This window comes from Amblyomma americanum, chromosome 2 (genome assembly GCF_052857255.1).
Source record: "Amblyomma americanum isolate KBUSLIRL-KWMA chromosome 2, ASM5285725v1, whole genome shotgun sequence".
NCBI lineage: Eukaryota > Metazoa > Arthropoda > Arachnida > Ixodida > Ixodidae > Amblyomma > Amblyomma americanum.
In genome coordinates this window covers 162,843,994-162,865,733 of record NC_135498.1, presented here as the reverse complement: position 1 = coordinate 162,865,733, position 21,740 = coordinate 162,843,994, and the positions used below count along the sequence as shown (strand labels likewise).

The 21,740-nt window shown below is 52.8% G+C and overlaps 1 protein-coding gene across 1 annotated transcript in view; it reads right to left on the bottom strand.

Moving 5' to 3' along the window:
* Positions 1 to 1,415: 1,415 nt before the first annotated feature.
* Positions 1,416 to 21,740, bottom strand: part of LOC144120190 (uncharacterized) — a 31,650-nt gene continuing 11,325 nt past the window's right edge. Inside the window, exon 3 of the mRNA XM_077652609.1 lies at positions 1,416 to 1,804. Coding sequence (XP_077508735.1) covers positions 1,442 to 1,804 — 363 coding nt within the window. The 3' untranslated portion in view covers positions 1,416 to 1,441. The remainder of the gene's footprint in view (positions 1,805 to 21,740) is intronic.

The following is a 21,740-nucleotide window of genomic DNA, read 5'->3' as shown; positions in this document are numbered from 1 at the left end:
ATGATCATTTATTTCAAGGATACGTGGGCGTTGAGAAACGTAAGTATTCAATAGTGAGATCACGCGTAGAACCGCGGTACCTGCTCTAAGAGACCAATTTAAGAAAATTGTCACGTAGTGATGACGGCAGTCGAAGGAGCGATGAAGACGGACAAAAAGTCTTCTGAAAGAAAACTGTTTATTGGGGCTGACTTGCGCCAACAATGGACTGAATCAGTCGGCAGCGGCGTAGCATCAAGCATGCTTGGCGGTCGTCGAACAAAATTCCGGCCGCTGTCGGCCGTGCTGCAATTAAAGCTGATAGCGAACTTTCTAGATAAAGCGTGCAAAATTACCAGATCATTCTGGAACAACGTAGAATCAGATCTGCCTGCATGCGAAAGCCAGATAAATCTGGTCGCGTATAGTGTCGCAAACAAAGCGATAAAGCGGCGTGGCGACAGATTTGAAGAATGAACACACAGTGCAATGATTCGCGGCAATATGTTGTCTCTGACAAACAGTAGACCTAAGGTAAGGTCATGTTTAGTGTTGTAGGACGGGAGAGCACTAGAGATCGCGAGAGAAGACGTTAGGCCGCAGCTTGATAAGGTTTTACGGGATTTAACGCCCCAAAGCAAATCAAGCTATGGCGGAGGTCGTAGTGGAGGGCTCCGAATAATTTCGACTACCAGTGGGGGCTTTAACGTGCGTTGACATTCCACAGCACAGACGCGTGTAGTATTTCACTTCCATCGAAATACGACCACCGAGGCCGGTATCAATTCGGCGTCGGTCGGGTCAGCTGCAGAGCATCATAACCACTGAGACAGTGCGACGGCTGCTAGGGCAAAATGGTAATAAGACCAGCAAGATGGCATGTAATGCAGATCATCCTCTAAGCTAGTTGCAACGGATAGGAAAGTGCTACAGAGAAGCGAAGTTTCTGTAAAATAGGCCGTGAACCGTTCTGGCAACCATGAAAAGCATTGCCGACTATAGTACGCCATACCGGCGACGTCGCTGTAGAGTAAGGCTTCTTTAACACCAAACAGCAGCGGGATTGACAAAATTACCATAATTCTCTCTTGCAGTGCCTCTAAACTTGAAGGGACTCTCCCGTTTTCCATCCACTTACGCCCACGGGAGCATCGAACTGCTTAGCGAGGCCACAGCCAGGCTCACTCCAATAACAAAGCAGGTCCCAACACAATCCCAAAGGATCACCTACCTGGTTGTGGAGACAGCACGCACAGTGGGACAAGGAAAGAGGGTACCAGGTGACGTTGATATAGTGCCGCGTCTCTTCAGATGGGTTGAAACATTGACGGTTTGTCGTAGATAAAGAATTTTTGTTTTAATCTTCAATATGTAAAAAGCGGAGAAAGTTGTTTGTCATTTAAGAGCAGCCTTATCACAAGCGTTTTTCTCTCCGGAACTCTTGCTTAGCACAACACAGCGTTCACAACGGCGGTAAGACAAGGCCGACTTTCGGCGACGGAGCTGGTGGGTTCGCCACCAGGACGGACATGTTCCGTGCCACCGCAGAGCCGTTGGTGAACTCCTCGCCCTTGGCCCCCATTTCTCCTCTGCCGGCGGAGCCGAGCGTCTCTATGCGGCGCACCAGCACGGACACGTTCTGGGCGATTTCGGCGCCGAGCGGCTCGCTGGCAAGCTGCCATGAGACCAGGGCGAGCAACGCCGACACCAGCCACAGCACGGCGCCCGCCATCAGGAGGCCACACGCAAGCCCCGACAGCAGCGGCGCCGCCGGGTCACCCGAAGTAGGATCGGCACCGGCAATATCACACAGCTCGGTGGAGACCTGTGTTGCGGAGAGTCAGCGCATTATTTATGACCTTACTGCACAAATATTATTTTCACTTTTCATTCGTCACAATCTTTGACAATCATGCACGTCTCGTTTCATGCCATAGGCGGTGCCTGACATCACTTGCCTGCTGTAAACAGTCACGCCGCAAGCGAGAGCTGGTAATAAGAAATGAGCATGTATAATTGATTGTTACGAAACGAGCGCCTTGTTTCAACTCGATAACACGGAGCGATAGTCTTAGGTGACAAATTGTAACGAACATTTAGAATGGGTCCTTCGGTGTCTCAGACATCTTGTTCATGTGGAAAGCAAATAAATGCTGAAGGGAAAGAGCAGTTTTCCACAAAGAAAACACATTTCCTGATGTTTTGAAGCCGAGAAAAGCTTAATATCGAAGGGTTTGACCAAAATTTCTCAGCTCAACCACGAAGCACTACTGCCACTGGTGAAGGCATAATATAATACTGCCGGGAATATTTGCAGTGTTTCTTCGTTTTTAAAAACTGCCGCCACACCACCTTATCGCTTTCTTTGCGACGCAAGACGCGACTAGATTTATCTTGATTGATCGCAGCCAGGCAGAGCTGTATCTACGTTGTTCCGGAATGTTCTAGTAACTTTGCACGCTTTATCTCGAAAGTTCGCTATCAGCTTTAAATTGAGCACGGCCGACAGCGCCGGCCATTATGTTCGACGACTGCCGAGAACGCTGGTCGCTTCGCCGCCGCCGAGTGATTCAGTCCATTTTGGGTGCAAGTCAGCCCAATAAACAGCTTTCTTTTAGAAGACCTTTTCGTCCGTCTTCATCGCTGCTTCGACTACCGTCACCACTACGTTACATCTGGTGTAGGTGCGGGGTAGCCTCCCATGTTCTGGATGCCCCCTTCAAGTCGTGAAGCCAGCCCTCAGCGCTTCGCACCCGAGGACAAGCCAGCAGCTCAGCCAGCCAGCCTACGTCTCCAAGGAGAGGAGCCTGAGTTCGGGAAACTGCCGGACCGCACCAGACAGCGAAAAGACGCTGTTACGAGCACCACAACCTCGCCGAAGATGTCGACACCGATCATACTACAGCAGCCGCGGGTGCCGCCAACTTTCAATGGCTCCCTAGTGCGAAGACCCTGAAGAATGGCTGGACCAATTTGAGCGCGTGGCGTCATTCAACAAGTGGGATGATGCGGCAAAAATTGGACACGTGTTCTTCGCATTGGATGGCTACGCACGCACATGGTACGAAAACTACGAGTCGTCCCTTACGACATGGGAGCTATTCAAGAGAGAACTATTGAAGGTATTCACCAGTTTCGTGAGGAAAGAAAGAGCTGAACGACTCCTCGAGTCCAGGATCCAGCTTCCGAATGAGCCCGTCCGCGGTCACGTTGAGGAAATGAAGCGCCTATTTCGCCGCGCCGACCCCGAAATGACCGAGGAAAAGAAAGTTCAGTTTTTATTGCGGGGCGCAAAAGTACAACTCTTTCGCAGCTTCGTCCGCCAGCCGCCAAAAACAGTCGAGGAATTCATGAACGAAGCCTGCACGATTGAGAAGACCCTCGACGTCCGAGCTCGGCAGTACAACCACCCTTCCTCTGCCTGAGCAATCTGTTCGGACACGCCGGCCACCACCAGCGACAGCTTGCGGGAAGTTATCCGCGAAATCGTCCGAGAGGAGCTACGCCGATTACTGCCATCCTCCCCACAGCCACAAGCAGCGACTCTGATGGACGTGGTACGGGAAGAAGTGCAAAAGGCACTTGGCTCCCCGACGGCCACAGAACCCCAGGCCATGATCTACGCCGCTGCAGAAAGGACTGCTGAGCCCCAAACACAACCCCCACGTCCTCCCCGAGATGAGCCACTTGTTCCACAACGCCGCCTCCCAGCCCCCGCCCGCCCAGCCTATGACCGACGCTCAAGCCCCAGGAAATGCGACGCCTGGAGGACTTCCGACAACCGGCCGTTGTGCTTCCATTGCGGTGAGGCCGGCCATATTCTTCGTCACTGCCCGTACCGACGTATCGGTCTTCGAGGATTTGCCATTAACGCCCCACGGCCACGCTTCGGGTAACGTCCGCAGGAAATCGACGAGTACCTGCGTCGAGAAGAGTACACGCCGAACCGATTTTCGCGCTCACCATCACCGTCAACCTGGCGCTTTGCGTCGCCACGCCGCAACTACGCAGCCGCGGTACGAGGAAGGTCTCCCAACCCCCGTAGGGGAAACTAAAGGCAGCAACCTCTGGAGGTGGGGTTGCTCAAGAGCGAAACGCCAAAGATACTCCACCGACCACGTCCCATGAAGACGCTGCACCCGCGACTCCGCATGAAGAACCGGCACTCGCTGCACCGACGCCGCACACAATGAGAATCCCGACCACAACGCAGGCTGCCTTGAAAACGACGCCACCAGCCAGAAGACCTTCGACCACACACCCCACCCGCAACTCGCATACGCGACGAAGCCGTGACCCGACGCCGAGAGCAACATGCAATGCAAGAGCCAGGACCTCCGACTTACAAGTGACTATCGACGGCCGGAAAGTTACTGCTCTAGTCGACACAGGAGGCGATTACTCGGTTATGAATGGAACATTCGCTGCGCAGCTGAGAAAAGTCGCAACGGCTTAGGACGGCCCACAAATTCGCACCGTAGGGGGCCAACTCATTACGCCATCAGGACGATGCACAGCGCGAATGACTGTCAAAGGACATACCTATCCTGCGACCTTTGTTGTGCTACCGCAATGTTTCCGCGAAGTGATCTTGGGTATTGATTTCCTTAATGAGTATCAGGCGATCATCGACCTCCGATCCAAGCATATCACGCTTTCGACGGACAAAGCCATCGCTTCCATGAAAACTGGGGAAAATCACGTTGCCCTCAGTGTCTCACCCCGATCAAGCGTTATCGTGACCGTAGGCGCCACGAAAGCCATTAACGCTGAAACCATCATCGAGGGGAACATGCAGTTGCTCCTAGACCGAGGAATCAGCATCGCAAGAGGCATCGCACATTTGCGCAATGGCCAGGCCGAAGTACTGCTGACTAACTTCAGCGAAGAATACCGGCACATTAACAGAGGAACGGCTATTGCTTTTTCGACGAAATATCTGACGTACGAGACTCCTTCGCCCTCTCCGACCACTCCGCACAAGATTCGCCTGACCAAGAGTACCCGCCCACTTTCGACATCAACACAGCCCTGCACCGGAACATACAAGACCAGATCCGAAATCTTCAAAGCTGCAGTGAGTGTTTTTCGACATCGCCCAAGGTGCGACAGACGCCAATTGCCAAGCATCGCATTATAACGGATCAACACGTCCGACCTCTCCGTCAAAGCCCCTACCGTGTGTCACCGCGATAACGACAAGCCATCCGGGACCAAGTCAGAGAAATGCTTCGCGACGACGTCATCCAGCCTTCAAACAGCTTATGGGCGGCACCGGTTGTTCTAGTGAGAAATAAAGACGGCGCACTTCAATTCTGCGTGGATTACCGCCGCTTGAGCAACATAACAAAGAAGGACGTCTACCCCCTCCTCCGCATCGGCGACACACTGGACCGCCTCTGCAACGCCAAATATTTCTCATCGATGGACCTCAAGAGCGGCTACTGGCCAATTGAGGTCGACGAAAGAGATCGCGAGAAGACAGCATTCATCACTCCGGATGGGCTGTTTGAATTCAAGGTGATGCCATTTGGTCTCTGTTCTGCACCAGCGACGTTCGACAACTATTCGACAACTGAGAACGAGTGCCTTGCCATCATCTGGGCTACGTCGAAATCCCGCCCCTACCTTTACGGACGACCGTTCAAGGTGGTCAGCGACCACCATGCGCTCTGCTGGCTTGCCAATTTGAAGGACTCCTCTGGCCGACTCGCTCGATGGAGTCTGCGTCTCCAGGAGTTTGAGGTCACCGTCGTTTACAAGTCCGGACGCAAGCACTTTGACGCCGATTGCCGCTCACGAGCTCCTGTAGATGCACCGCCGCCGGACGATGATTGGGACGCCTTCTTGGGACACATCAGCCCAGCTCTTTTGCTCAGCAGCAACCCTCGGACCCCGACCTAAAAGGCCTCATCGAGTACCTGGAAGGCAAGGTTTTTTCACCCCCAACTTCATTCAAGCGAGGACTGTCTTCCTTCTGTGTGCAGAAAGAGGTCCTTGTGAAGAACTTTACAGCAAGCAAAACAGTCTACCTCCTTGTTGTACCTACTTGTCTCCGCGAAGTTCTACAGGCTTCACACGACGAGCCGGCAGCTGGACATCTCGGGTTTACTCCCACCCTCCGCCGCATTCAAGACAAGTATTACTGGCCCTGACTCTCTGCCGATGTCGCACACTATGTGAAAACCTGCCGAGATTGTCAGCGACGAAAGACTCCTCCAACGCGACCAGCAGGATTTCTGAACAACTATTGATCCTCCCTCAAGGCCCTTTCAGCAGATCGGCATGGACTTTCTTGGCCCTTTCCAACGTCAACATCTGGAAATAAGTGGATCATCATACCAACCGACTACCTAACCCGCTACGCCGAGGCGAAAGCCCTACCGAACGGAACAGCAGCAGAAGCCGCCAAATTTTTCGCGGAGTGCATTCTTGAAAGAAAAACTGGTAATGGCGCAAGAAACGGGCGCCATTACCAGTTTTTCTTTCAACATGAACCAACTCGCCCAAACTAGAGTTTTACTGGACCATAGTACATTCTTCTTCGACACGGCGCCCCCGATGTGCTCATCACGGGCAGAGGAACAGCATTCACAGCGGAACTAACTCAAGCCATCCTGCGTTACAGCCAAACCAGCCACCATAGGACAAGTGCATGCCATCCGCAGTCCAACGGACTGACCGAGCGCCTGAACAAAACCATCGCCGATATGCTCGCCATGAATGTCGATGCCGAACACAAAACTTCGGATGTCATCCTGCCTTACATCGTCTTCGCATACAACACCGCAGTGCAGGAGACCACCCAGATGACGCCTTTTAGACTCGTCCATGGTAGGGAGGCCACGACCACGCTAGACGCCATGCCGCCCAACGTTACAGAAGAAGGGAACATCGACGTTGCGCCTACCTTCAACGCGCAGAAGAAGCTCGAAGGCTTGCCCGATTACGGATCAAAAATCAGCAGCTTTCCGACGCCAGACGCTACAACCTACGAAGACGCAACGCGGAACACAAGCCAGGAGACCAAGTCTGGGTGTGGACACCCATTCGCCGCCGTGGATTGAGTGAAAAGCTTTTGCGCCGCTATTACGGCCCGTACAAGGTTTTTCGTTGGCTAGGTGAACTGGATTATGATGTCATCCTTGACGAAATGACTGCATCCCAGTGACGCCGCGTACGACCAGAAGTTGTCCATGTAGTCCGTCTGAAGCCGCATTATTCGCGCTAAAGGCCGCTGCATTTCCATTCTCTATTTTCGCAAGATTCGTTTTTTTTCTCTTATTAGATGCATTATTTCTTTTAATGCATCGGGTCGATGCTTCTTTGAGAGGGTAGTAATGCCAGGAATATTTGCAGTTTCTTCGTTTTTAAGAACTGCCACCACACCACCTTATCGCTTTCTTTGCGACGCAAGACGCGACTAGATTTATCTCGTTTGATCGCAGCCAGGCAGAGCTGATTCTACATTGTTCCGGAATGTTCTAGTAACTTTGCACGCTTTATCTCAAAAGTTTCGCTATCAGCTTTAAATGGAGCACGGCCGACAGCGCCGGCCATTCTGTTCGACGACCGCCGAGCACGCTTGTCGCTTCGGCTCAGCCGAGTGATTCAGTCCATTTTGGGTGCAAGGCAGCCAATAAACAGCTTTCTTTTAGAAGACCTTTTCGTCCGTCTTCATCGCTGCTTCGACTGCTGTTACCCCTACGTGACAATATGACGTGCTTGGAACTCGTACGTGTTCCTTACGGTACACCAAATTAACACGCCGCTGTTACATCACAAGGTTCGCTTTTAAATTTTAATTACTCAGGTTCAAAATCTGGTTGTAGTCAGTGAACATGTAAGTGTTCCAACGCACACTATACCTTAATTTGATCAGTGACTGTGCCGTTTCTTTCGACAATACCTTGCACCGAGAGTCAAAGTTTAGGTACATGGCGGAAGCCAGCTAGAAAAACGGAAAAACAGAAAAGACAACAGACAGCACACGTTTTCGTGCATGTATGCATGCAGACTTACCAACAGGCTCGGTGCTCTATGTTAATGAAATTTACGTGAAAACGATTTATTGTTTTCACACGGCTTGTTTGCAGTAGGAATGACATTCACTGAGAACGGGTTTACACCTGCCCAGGTACCGAGCTAGAAATGCACTGCACTGTGGTTCAATGAAATTAAATTATTTCATTGCAGTGTGCTCCAACTGATAGCTCAAAATAGAGAATATGAGGCTAAGAAACATTAGTAGGGTTGAATTTTTGTTTTCGCGATCAATCTTCATCACAACGGTTTGCTGAAGTGGAGATTTGCCTGTGAACTGTCTGATGGACGCAATACTCTCGATGCATTTCAGCTTGGCCTCAAAGCGCACATCATGTCAATAAAGTGTCACCCACATGACCACGGCCGAGGTCCACAAAGGTTTGCTGACCTCGTGCTTTGCAGCGTTTTTGGCAGCTGATTTTCATGACTTTCGGGGTGCTTCCTAATAGGTAAATCTCACGAGTGGTAAGCGCATAAACGGCGGCAAAACAAGAAGCGTTCATATAAGAAGTTTTCCCGAACTGGCCGCAATATGACTGCAAATCTGAACCAGCGGAGATTTCGTGCGAACAGCAAAGCAATATTTCACAGTGGGCGCTCTACAGCTAGCACGAACGGTTTCGCAGCGATACTGCTTGTTCAGTACATGGACTCAAAATGCGCTATTTAAGGTCGTCTTCATTCAGTGCGAGCCAATATACGTGCGCTGTGTGAAAAGCGGAGACTCGCTACAGCTGTGCCCTAAGCGACAGAGCGTTTTACTCATTCGACAACACAAGACACTGAGCAAAAACCGAGGACACTTCTGCGTTTACCTCTCATACACTCAGCGTATTATTACTGAGGTTAGCTCAACTGCAGGCGCGAAAAGCTGCTGTCAGGGAACACACAAATCCAGGTCACCCCGACCACTTGGTCACCCGAGCACTGTTGACGACGTCGTCAACAACACCGCGACAGAACCACGCCCTCTTTGCCTTTCGTCTGTACAGTAACACTACCCTCCTGCGCCCCGCCGAAGACACACAGGCCCTGTGCGTCCTAAGGTGGTTGGTTCGAATAGTAGGGCTTAAGACGTTCGGCGTGCATGAGCTGTGTGGATGGGGCCGCAGTAGGAGAGTTGGGGTGCCGGGACGTGATTTCTTATGCCACATTGCTCTGTTCTGCCAAGACGTGGTAAAGACGCGTGTAACGAGGCAGTAGCTTCTCACACAGGCCCACACGACGCGTAGCGAGGCAGAGGAGTACGAGAGAGACGAGAGGGTAGTGGGTGTCCCAGTGATGAATGTCGGAACAACACATTTTTGGCGGTCAGAGAAGCTCGAGGCGATCCCGAGCGATTTGGTGGGCGGCGCCAGCACGGGCAATGGCGTCAAAAGCGTAGCTGCTGGCAGAAGCGTCATGGAGTAAGTTGTCAAAGGGTTGCAACGGGTCTTGGCCAAAGAGCAGGTTGAAGGGGAGTATTCATTGGTATCGTGGCGTAATGAATTGTAGGCGAGCGTCAACAAAGGCAAGCTGTTGTCCAAGTCACGATGGTGGTCGGAGGCTACATAGACAGCATGTCCGTCAGGGCATGGTTAAGGCGCTCAGTGAGGCCGTTTGTTTGGGAATGGTAGACCGTCGTGATCTTGTGACAGGTGGAGCATGAGCGTAAAAGGTTGTGGTCCACTTTATAAAGAAAGCAGGGGCCTCGATTCGTAGGCATTTGACGAGGAGCGCCATGAAGCAGGACGATGTCATGGAGAAGAAAGTCGACGACATCTGAGGCACAGTTTGTCGGGATAGCGTGCGTTATAGCGTATCCGGAAGTGTAATCGGTCGCAACGGCAATGCACTTATTCCCAGAAGTTTATGTGGGAAAAGGGCCAAGGAGATCGAGACCAACACGGAAAATAGGGTCAGTGGGAATGTCGATGGGCTGAAGCTGGCCACTAGGCGGAAGGAAGGGCGTTTTCAGGCGCTGACATTGATCGGAAGCTGCAACGTAGTCGCGGACCGAAGGGTGATGGCCAGGCCAGATGAACTGCCTTCTTACGCTATCGTATGTGCGTGACACGCCGGGGTGCCCTGCAGTAACCATCATGAAGTGGGAGAGTACAGAATAGCCAAGATAGGTCAAGACGACGAGAAAACAGGTCGGCGCCATCTGAGTGCATATTGGCTCGGCACAGTGTATCGTGATGCAGTACGAACAGGTTCAGGGTAGGATCAGATTGGTCGCTGCGGAGGCCGTCTGTACGTTTCCGATGCTTAGAAAGTCCGATACGGAAAAAGGCAGTCGTCAGAACCGCGATTTTAGGAATCGGGAGGATCGACAGGATGGCGGGGAAAAAAGTCAGCGTCTTAGTGCAGTCGGTCGGACTTGTAGATGACAGTAAATGTGTATTCCTGAAAGCGCAAGGCACATCGACCCAAATGGTCTTTAGGGTCTTCAACAGGGGACAGCTAAAAATGGCATGATGGTCCGCATCTTCGCAGAAGGTCCTCCCAAACAAATAGGGGCGGAATTTCTTTAATCCCAAACAAGTTCAAGGCATTCCCGCTCCGTAATGAAATAGTTACGTTCGGAGGGAGATAGCAGGCGGCTGGCGTAAGCATTCGCACGATAGTGCTCGTCCTGGCGCTGCACAAAGATGGCGCCTCTGGCGTCGGTGAAAAGTTCCGTAGGCGCAGAAGGGTTGAAATAGGCCAGCACAGGTGGAGCAGTGAGGGCCGCAACCAGTGCGGTGAAGGCACGAGCTTGGTCAAGGCCTCAGTAGAAAGTCACATCCTTCTTCGGGAGGGTGGTAAGGGGAAGGGTCGTGTAGACGAAGTTTGGTATAAACCGGCGGAAATACGAATAGAGCAGAATGAAACTGCGCACATCGCTTGAGGAACGGGGGCACGCAAACGGCACGAACGTTGTCAGGGTCGGGCTTGACACCAGGTGCATCAACCAAGTTTCTGAGGATTTAATTTGGCGCTAACCGAAGCTGTATTTCTTAGAGTTCATTTTGAGGCTTGCGTGGCCGAAGACGGCTAGGAGCGTAGAAAGACGGTGCACGTAGCTTTTGAACGTGGATGAGAAAACGACGTCACATAGGCACCACAAGCATGTCGTCAATTTGGTTCCACACAGGAGCGGGTCCATCATACGCTCGAAGTTAGGAGGAACGTTGCAGAGGTTGAAAGGCATGACTGAATTGGTACAGACCGTCGGGGGTGAGAAAGGCGGACTTTTAACCATCCTGTTCGTCAAGAGCAATTAGCCAGTAGCCAGAGCGCAGATCAATAGAAGAAAAATAGCTAGCACCATGCTGGCAGTCGTGGGCGCCATCAGTTCCCGGAAGAGGATAGACATATTTCCTTATTGTCTGGTTAAGTTGGCGATAGTCAACACAGAAGCACAAACTTCCATCTTTATTTTTCAACAACACCACCGGGGATGCCCAAGGACTGCCAGAAGGCTCTATGTGGATGACATGGTGCTCCGGAAGGGAGACATGGTAGTGCCTTCTGTGTATGGGGCTGGCATCGCCCGTACTGATGCGATGGGTCATGACAGTAGTTTGGCCGAGAGGGCGATTCCCAAAATCGAAGACTTCACTGTAGAAAACTAAAACGGTGATGAATACGCTGGTATTGTTTGGTGGCAAATCCTCCGCCTTCACTGCAGAAGTAGGGTCCGTACATGAAGCGGCCAAGCAGGGAAGCTCATGGAAACCAGACTGAGGATCAGCTGTGAGAGCAGAAACGGTGCATTCGGTCAAAGCAAGAAACAGTTCAGTAAGTGCGATGCCATAGGGTAAAACTTGGGTAGAGATGCTGAAGCTAAGAATCGCAAGGTATGTGCGGATGGCGGTGATGATGAAGACGCTGTGTGGAAGGACGACGTTGTGCTGAAGGACAACGTCCTTTATTGGGTAGGTGACGTAGGCCAAACCCGGGACGAGGGAAATGGGGACTTTGGAACGTAGACTGCAGCGTCGCGCGGCAGGCGAGTAAATTCAGCGGCACGTAAGCGTGGCGTCTTGGTATCGGCGCTTTCAGAGCAGCTGGTAGGTCAAAACGAAGAAAGCGAGTGGGGCAATCAGCACCGCATGGGTCGTTAAAAAAGTCGATTCTTTGGATAAAATCGTGGGGGCAGTGGTTGTGGACAGTGAACAGTGCAGGTGTAGTACAACCGGCAGTGCAAACACGCGCAGTGCCCATTCCACCGACGGGAGCAGCACTTATGTCGGTGACAAGAACGGCTGAGGAAACGGCAGGTGTCACAATCTACAGACAATATTTAAAGAGGCGTGGCACTCCCTGTAATGTTTCAAGGTCACCGCCTTCTCTCTGCGCAAACAACACATGTAGCACCACTGACTGGCGGCAGCAGCAGTTGCGGGGTGCATAACCAGCAGTCCGAATAAGCACCCGTTGACGACTGAAACGAAGCGCAACACGAAGAGTTAAACAAAAGCGAGAGTTAGCCCGAGAGAATCGCAGATGCGCAGCCACATTACGACGACTGCGTCTCCGAAAAGTGAGTGAATAAAATTTTAGCCAATAATTTGCCGCTTGCTGGCTACGGTAAATAGAGGAGTAAGTCGCGGTCGTTTTCTTGGCGAGTAGAAGCTATCGATAAGCTTTAAGAGCACGCTTCCGTGTGCGGCGCTCACGAATGATGATGTTGGCATTGACCTCGCGGCGCAAGAAAAAGGACAGTTCAATGCTTAGCACTGTTGAGGCGTGTTCTTCTCGTTTGAGCTCAGAGAGAATCTGCAGAACCGGCTTCAAGCACGTAACCTCACCTCTTCATTTAAGTTTGCCTCAGGGTTTTCCGACCTTCCTATCGGCGGCGAGGCGCTGGACACCCAGGATAGCTGCTACATCGGAATTGCGTCACGCCAGCTTACAGTAATAGCGCTTGCTTGCGTAGGGACAGAAGCAAAATTCATAGTTAGCGACAGCAAAACGGCCATATATAACTATTAAAGGTAGGATTGCATCAGAAGCGGCGCGGATACTAACAGGAGGAAAGATAGACAGGAAAATTAGCCTCGTATGGGCACCAGCTCACACGTCAGTTCCAGGCAATGAGGCGGCACACGCTCTGGCTATAGATCTCTACTTCCTAGCCGGAGCAGAACCGCCCGACTGCAAAGAACTAGACGAGAGACTGCAGAATTACAGGGAAATAACTGAAAACTACAGATTACAAAGGAGCCTAGTCCCTCCACCGGACAGAGAGGTCGGAAACAAAGAGGCGACAATCTGGCGCAGATTAAAGGCAGGAAATTACATTAATCCGGTCTGGGCATCGCACGTCCTCAAAGACGAAGACATGATGATAAGTGCAAAAAATGTGGAGAGAGGGGGACCCTCGATCACGTAATTTGGGAATGCGTAGACTCCCCAGGGGCTAACGAAGGAATTGATAGTAGAGAAGCCTGGGAGACCCTTCTACGGAGCACGGACCCCGTCAAGCAGAAGCAAGCCATTCATCTGGCGGTGGAGGCCGCGAAGAGCCAGCAACTCTTTGCCTGCCTTTAATCGCAGGGGTCCTAGCCCTTACCCCGTAGCCCTGCGTGCTGGAGGTAGGGAGTAGGGGCCTCCCTTCTGATGGAAATAAAGGTTTTTGGAATGGAATGGAGCAACAGTTATTGCCGCTCTCCTCCTCCTCACACTCCTTCTCTAAACGTTTCTAATACCCCTTCCAAGTATTACGGGCAAGCCAACGACGCCGTTTGGTTAGACGCCGCATGTACACCCCATGAAGCGGTAGCAGTTGCCTACAATAAAACCCTACCCCACCCCCTAACTCACTGTCTTCAATCGGGTTCTACGTCCGAGGAGGCAGAGGAGACCGCCATCGCCCTAGGCTTTGCACATTATGACGCCCAATACATCTTGAGCGACTCCAAAACGGCTCTGTCCAACTTTGCGGGGGGCAGGATTCACACCCATGCTTGGCAATTGTTGAACACCCCTACCCAAAATATACCGCGCAGGGTAGAGCTCCAGTGAGTGCCGGATCCCTCTGGGAACCCTGGAAAAGAGGATGTCAATAAATTGGCGCAAGGTTTGATTTTCCGGGCTCAGAAAAGTCTCGATCCAGGATTCTCGAGGGAGCGGGCGGACACCTTTGCAGAGCTGACGCAAATACCTCGTTGGCACCGTCGGACTTACCCCCTCCCCACCCTCTCTTACGCACTCCCAGCAGATCCTCTCAGACACCTCCAGACCCGCTCTCTGTCATCGCCTCAGCTGTTATCCCACTATTATGGCACGTCTCCTTCATGCTCCCTATGCAGTGACCCTCACACCTCAATTTCCCACATCCTTTTCGGCTGCCCTGCTGAGCCTCCCCCGCAAGGACAGCACGCCATCTCGAGCTGCGAGTACTGGGAGATCCTGTTCACGCCTGCAAACCCGACATCGCAGCTTGCTGCGGTGACTCGGGCTGCCGACGTCATGTCCCGACATGACCTACATGATGTAGTGCGGGACCGCACAGTCACCCAGGGTCCCAGCAGGGTATAAAACTCACTTGCAGAAATAAAATTTTTCTGTCTGTCTGTCGGTCTGTCTCTAACCGTTTCGCAGAACACCTATATTAACACACATCAAAGAAAGAAACGTTGTCTTGGCCCCGCCACCGCTGTGTGTGGTGCGGGTTATTCAGTGCCGACGGGGATGAGATGACCACGGGCCGCCCTCTAGTACGCCGCAGCCTTCGCCACTATGACAGGATATGCCAGCCAACCGCAGTTTGACGAGACGAGCGACAAGTGGCCAGCTTACTAAGTTCAACTGGAGGCCTTCTTTGAAGGAAATGGCGTCCCGGAAGACAAGAAGGAGCGTGCCCTGGTTGGCTGCAGCGCGGACGACCCACACCGTGGATTTACTTTAGATTTACGTGAAGTCGATGCGCGCCAGGCAACGTGAACGAACTTTCTTACACACAAGCGGTAGTTTTTTTGCAACAGCAGTTTTCACCGAACGTAAGCGAAATAGCACAGTCCTACAAGTTCTTTACACGCGACCAGCTACCAGGCGCACCTGTCAAAGATTTCATCTTTGACATTCTTCAAATAGCGCACACTTGCGATTTTGGCGCAACGTTGGATCGAATGCTGCGAGATCGCATCAGTTGTGGGCTGCTAAGCGCATGAGTGCGTCGACAGTTGCTTGCGAAGCCGCAGCTGACGAGGAGTGAAGAGAAGAAATTGCGCGATGAGGCGAAATGGCAGTACCAAGCGCGTAGCAGAAAGAAGCCACGCCGCTGAAGGAAGCGTGCATGCGATGGGAGGTCAGTCGTATTGCCCAAGAAACCAGCCACGAATTGCTTCGTGCAACCGCTACGGATCAAAAGGGCACGAATCGGAGGATTACCGGTTCCCTTCGGCAACATTCTTGAAATGCCAACAGCGGGGACATATCGCCCGAGCTTGTTACCATCGAGAGAGAGTTCATTCAAGGGCCACCAGGGCTGTCGCGTGAGTTAAATACCCTATCATCTCGGGAGGAGAGCACATCTATGGGCACGGACGGTATATTTGCATTGGAAGCAGCAGACAGTCGTGTCAGCTACGTCGGCATCACGCAAACCATTTTACGCACAATGAATTGTGGGGCCTTCCAGTGGACATGCAGGTCGATAAAGAGGTACCAGTGTCGGTCATCACATGGCCCACCTATGAGCAAAACAAGTGTGGCCCAAACTGCGTGATACGCCATTGAAACTGGCGTGCTTCCTGGAAAGGCTTCCCGTTCGGGGACAATTGTAAGCTCAAGGTTTCGTGCGGAAACCGGTCGATGGACAGATTCCTGACAATCCTCGGTTGCTCCGGACCAAACCTATGCGGACACGACCTGATACAGGCGTTCAACATGTTGGAGGCGCCAGTAATGAACGTGAACACGACAGGTGAGCACAGGCCTTTAGTCAGGACGGACAATGTTAACATGCACCGTTTGGTAACAGAATTCGCTTGTTTTCGCGCCAGGCCTAGGTGTCATCAGGTGCCCACCGGTACATTTTGAGACGCGCGACAACGTAGTACCGAAATTCTAGAAAGCACGCGAAGTTCCGTACGCCTTTCGTCTAAGTGTAGACGTTTAACTTGAGCACGTTTTGGCCGCGGGCATTATTGTCCCTGTGCCTCATTCTAAGGGGGCCGCACCGGTGGTGCCTGTAGTAAAGCGTAATGGCGGCAGTCGCCTCTGCGGTGATTTTGAACTGACTTTAAACAAAGCTTGTCACACTGAGCAATAGCCGTTGCCCCGGGTAGAAGATATCCTGGCAACGTTGAACGGTGGTCAGGCCTTCATTACGATAGATTTGCGGGAGGCTTACAATCAGATACCGTTAGAAGAGGAAGCCATGCTACTTACGACCATAAACACGCATAAGGAACTGTTTAGCTTCATTCGCCTGCCATTTGCAGTGGCTTTGCTTCGGCAGTGTTCCAACGCCGCATGGAGACCATCTTGCAAGGTCTTCCTGAGGATCAGGTCTACTTAGGCGACGTCATCATCGCAGAGAAACACAATGGCTGCACCACACTGCACGAAGTGTTGCAGTCGTTTCAGGTAAACGGCGTGCGCTTGAATGAACACAGGTTCAAGTTCCATCGAGAACAGGTGAATTTTTTGGGATATCGAATTAGTGCTCAAAAACGGCAACCAAAGTCGGAAAACGTTGAGGCTATTCTTTTGATGCAGGTGCCAAGGAACCTCGCAGAGTTAAGGTCGTATCTGTGCATGGTAATATACTACCACTAGTTTCTTCCCAATGCATCCCAAGGAAGCTTCCCAAGGAAGCTAAGTGGGAGTAGTGTCCCAGTAAACAACGGGCGTTCAGCAAGGTGAAGGACCTCCTCCAGTGCGCTGATTTCGGGGCGCATTTTGACCCACTCAAGCCTCTTGTCCGGGAATGCGCTGCATCCCCAGAAGAGTTCCGTGCAGTTCTTTCTCACGATATCGGGGACGGGGTGCGTTGGCCCATAGGCTTTCTTTCTCGGGTACTGACGGAAGCCGCGCAAAATTATTCACAGCTGGAGCGCGAATCTCTGGCTCTAGTTTTTGGGGTCTCGAAATTGCGGCAGTATCTATCCGGTAAGCCATTCACACTGTTGACTAACCATCAGCCGCTTGTGCGACTTTTTCATCCACATCGGGCTGTACCAATGATTACCGCCGCCAGAATCCAGCAATGGGCCCTGCTGCTGAGTGCATATGACTGTGTCATCAAACACCAGCCGGGAAAAAACAACGTTCCAGCAGACGCCCTGAGCCGACACCCGACACCCGCAAAGTCCCAGCCAGATACCCTGGAAGAAACCGGGGATGGCGAGTATGTGTTGCTCACCGAAAACCTCAATGACGGTGTCATGTCGGCGGAGCAACTGGCCGCTCTCGCCTCGCACGGTGACGACTTAGCAAAGGTGCAAAAATGGGTGCGGGAAGGATGGCCAAGAAACTTGGTGCAAATGACCTACATTTGCGACCATACCTCAACAGGAAGGCTGGGATAACGTATTCATGGGCTACTACACTGAGACGATCGCATAATCGTCCCTAACAGCGCAAGAGCGGGAATGTTACACCTGCTGCATGATTCCAATCAAGGCATTTGCTCGATGACGGGGATAGGCCGCTCCCTGCTGTGATATCCCAGGATTGATAACGATATTCAGAACATGGTTAAGTCGCGTCCCAGTTGCGTACAAGCAGCGCCTATGCTCCCCAGGAAATCCCCGGTCGTATGGCCGGGCGAGCGTTTGTCGAGGCAGCATATTGGCTTTGCGGGGCCGATCGATGGACACATGCTACTGATTCGTTATGAATTCACATAGTAAATGTATCCAAGCAGTACCCCTGAAAACACCACAGTGCACGCGACCATATAAGCCCTGCGTACCTTGTTTGGCACGTTCGGATAGCCCCGGACGCTGTTTTTTGATAATGGCTCGCTATTTAGAAGTGCTTAATTTGGGGAGTTTATGAAGCTGAACAACATAACACATCTGCGGACAGCGCCGTATCATCCGCTGTCGATCGGACTCCCGGAACGCGCCGCGCAAACTGTTAATGAGTTTTTGTAGCGATAGCTACACTGCGCCAGCCACTTCGCGAGGTCAGCGCGGCTGCGCGCTTAGCCGTGACATCACCGCTGCGTCAGCGGTGCGCACGCACGTAGTGATGTAGCTCGCAGCTGGTGCGTGAGCCGCGCGCCTCGCCGCTGCGCCGCCCGCCTCGTCAGTTGTGCGCATGCGCGGAGTGACGTCAGGGCACGCAGCTGGTGTGCGCCCCGCGCCTACATAACGCTAGCAGTTCGAGCCTTCAGCGTGGCGGCGCTGTGGCCACCGTGGCAGCTGCTGGCAGCGCGGCGTGCCGGCGAAACGTAGTGGGGGAAGAATGAAGAGGGAGGGTGGGAGAGAGGCGAATCCACATCAAGGGACGAAGATGAAGGAAAGCCCAGCGAAACGCAGCGGCAAAAGCCATGACTTTGCAGTTCGACTGAACGAGTTCCGCTCGACCAGCTGTACCTATCGCGTCACTCCAGGTTTGACCAGAGCCAAACCATAGCCAATTTTTGAAGAAGAACGTTCATGGTTCTTTGAAAACACGCTTGGCAAGGATTCTGCACAGGCGCCAAAGGACGCCACAGGCCGCAGGGAGTACCCAGCGAAACTTATTATGGGCTACGAGCTCTGTTCCAGACTGGACAACGGAGTGGCACCCACGGGGCCTCTCGCTCCACAGTCTCCAGTTGACCGCCACGTCCTGGTGTGTTGCGGCCGGGGGAACTCGTCTGGGTAAACAACTTCGGTCGATGCGAGCCATGGATCCCAGCCCGAATCACGTCGTCGCACGGCACTCGCATGGTGAACGCCGATGGTCCAGAGGGGGCGAACTTTCGTCGACACACCGACGAGATCAAACCACGTGTGGTGGAACATGACCTGGACGACAGAGCCTGTGACCCTGAGCGCCAAGATGGAACCGCCAGCAACAAGTAGTTGGGACACCAGGACAGGTGCTAGGAATACGCGAGGATGCCCCAAGAACCCCGACGCCAGCACTGCACGCGTGGGGCTGGACACGAGAACCCCCCGACCACTATATACCGTAGGGTGAACGAAATGCCACATGGGAATGACGTCACGCCAGCTTACGGTAACAGTTATCGGCGCTGCCCTCCTCTTCACACTCTTTCTCTAACCGTTTCGAACAACTCAAATATTCTGCAACACCCTCTTCGACCTTGCTGGTTCAGTACAGTCATCACGTCTGAACTGCTTCCTGTGCACGTGAGTGGACAGGTCCACACGTTGACCAAGGCATAGCCCATTCCTGGCACCACAACAGAGTCAGGTGCTCGGCTTTTGCGACCGGCTGGGTGTGTCCTTTAGGCGGCCCCGCTGTTATCACTGTCGACCGAAGCCACCAATTGCAGTCGACACTCTTCACCGCTCTTCTCTGCATCCTAGCCGTATGGCGCGTTCATACAACCGCCTATCATTTTCCGGCCAGTGGCATGGTAGGACGTCGCCACCAGAAGGCTGCTCTCACTGCTTGTCAGAGGGAGGAAAGCTAATCCGGCCACCTCCATCTCGTCCTTCTGGGCATCCCTCTTGGTACTCTAAGGCTGACCTAGGATCGAATCACGGAACCCTCTGTCTGCAGACAGCCTCAAACAGTCTCAGAGCCGAAATCCTACTGGTCGGCTCTGACCACTCATTGACCGTGGTCAGAGCCGAACAATTAGAGCGATACTTCGAGATGGTTATGCGACTCTCATTCTGATTGAGAGAGTTCTGAAAACCGGCCCATGGCTTACTTCACAGTAAAATTCGTCTACGGCGTTCCACTGCGAGTCCCCCGAGAATTTTTCGCGTCCCCGTCGGCTGTCCACAACGCTTTCACATACTTTAAACCTGCGCCGCACACATCACATCATTCCTATAGGCCGTCCTTCTGCTGACCACCACATACGTTCTGTAGTACTGCCAGGCTCTCAGTAAGGAATTATCTTCGCCCGAAGTGACCACCGGCTGCCTCTCACATCGGCTTGCGATGGACTGTTTCGTGTGCTTGTCGGAGCTAAGGCGAGGAAGAACAACCTCCGAGAGCGTTGAGGTTCGAACTGTTTTAATCGCACTGCTCGCGCTGCGGCTGCCCAACTTCCTCCTTCTTATGCGGCGCCGTGTGCTATGGCCTGTGAGTCGAGCGCGGCGCGAGTGGCGCTACAGGGCTCCCCCCGTAGAGCGGAAGCCACAGGATGCGCACAGCGAATGTGCTTGGAAGAACGTGCGCACGATTGTGGCGCAGCCGAAGCGAGAGTGAATGGTGAGCCGAAAGGCAGAGGAGTGGCAATGTAGGCTGGTTTGAGTCGATCAGCAGTCACGACATCTTCACGACCGTTGACGTCTAACGTGAAGGTCTTTTGCACACGATCGAGGATGCGGAAAGGTCCATCGTAGGGAGAGCGTGAGGGGTGGACGGACGTGGTCACGGCGGATAAAGACATTGGTGCAGGGGTCCAGGTCCTGGTTGCCGAACATGGACTCAGGGTGGCGGGTTGTAGGGGTGAGAGGAGTAAGGGGGCGAAATGTGTTGCCTAGGTCTCGGATGCAGGTGGAAGCGTCATGGATTAACTGAGGGGAGGAAGGAGAGAAGAATTCCCCAGAGAGACCCAGGGGAAAACCATAGACTAGCTAGCTAAGCAGAAGTGCTGCCGAGGTAAGTCTTCAGTGCCGAGCGAATACCCAGGGGGACGAGGGGGAGGTGGTCGGACCAGAGTTCTTTTGGCTGATAAGGCAGCCTTCAGTTGTCGATGCATACGTTCCATCATGCCCTTGGCCGAAGGGTGGTAGGTGGTCGTATGGATGTGGCGGACGCCCAGAGTATTGTCCAGGGCAGTAAACATGGCCAATTAAAACTGGCGGCCGCGGTCGGTGGTGACGACAGACGGCTAGCCGAAGCGAGCGACCTAGCCCGCCATGAAGGACTAAACAATGGTCTCGGCTGTAGTGTCAGCGATGGACAACGCCTCGGGCCAGCGGTTGAAACGATCCATGCGTGCGAGCAGTTAAGATGACCCACGTGATAACGGGAGCAGTCCACAATGTCTATGTGAATGTGGCAAAAGTGTGCGTCAGGCGGCCAAAAACGAGTCAGGCGTGACGGCATGCCGGTGAACTTTGACGTTCTGGCAGTGAAGGTAGGTTCTTGCCCAGTGGCGGACGTAGGCAATGATGCTTGGCCATATGAAACGAGATGTGATCAGCTTCTTCGTAGCACGAATACCAGGGTGGCTTAGGCGGTGCAGTTTCTCAAAAATGGTGCGACGGAAAGTCAAAGGTACGTAGGCGCGCGAGACGCCACTGGATGTCTCGCACGTAATGAACTGTGAAGAAAACGACGGTCGACAGTCGGCGAAGGACGAGGACGTGGGTAAGGAGCGAAGACGATGTAGCTCTGGATCATTGCGTTGTGCAGCTGCGAGCTCCTCTATGTCCACTGGTGATTCAGACGCCATGACTCGAACACGGGAACGCGCATCAGTAGCGGTATTCTCCGGGGCATAGGCGTGACGGAGATCCACTGTAAACTCGGAGATAAAACACAGTTGGCGGAATTCGCGTGCAGTGTAAGTGCTGTGGTTCCTTTGGAAGGCAAACGTCAAGGGCTTATGGTCCGTGGTGACGTGAAAGTTCCGGCCCTCCAGGAAGTGGCGA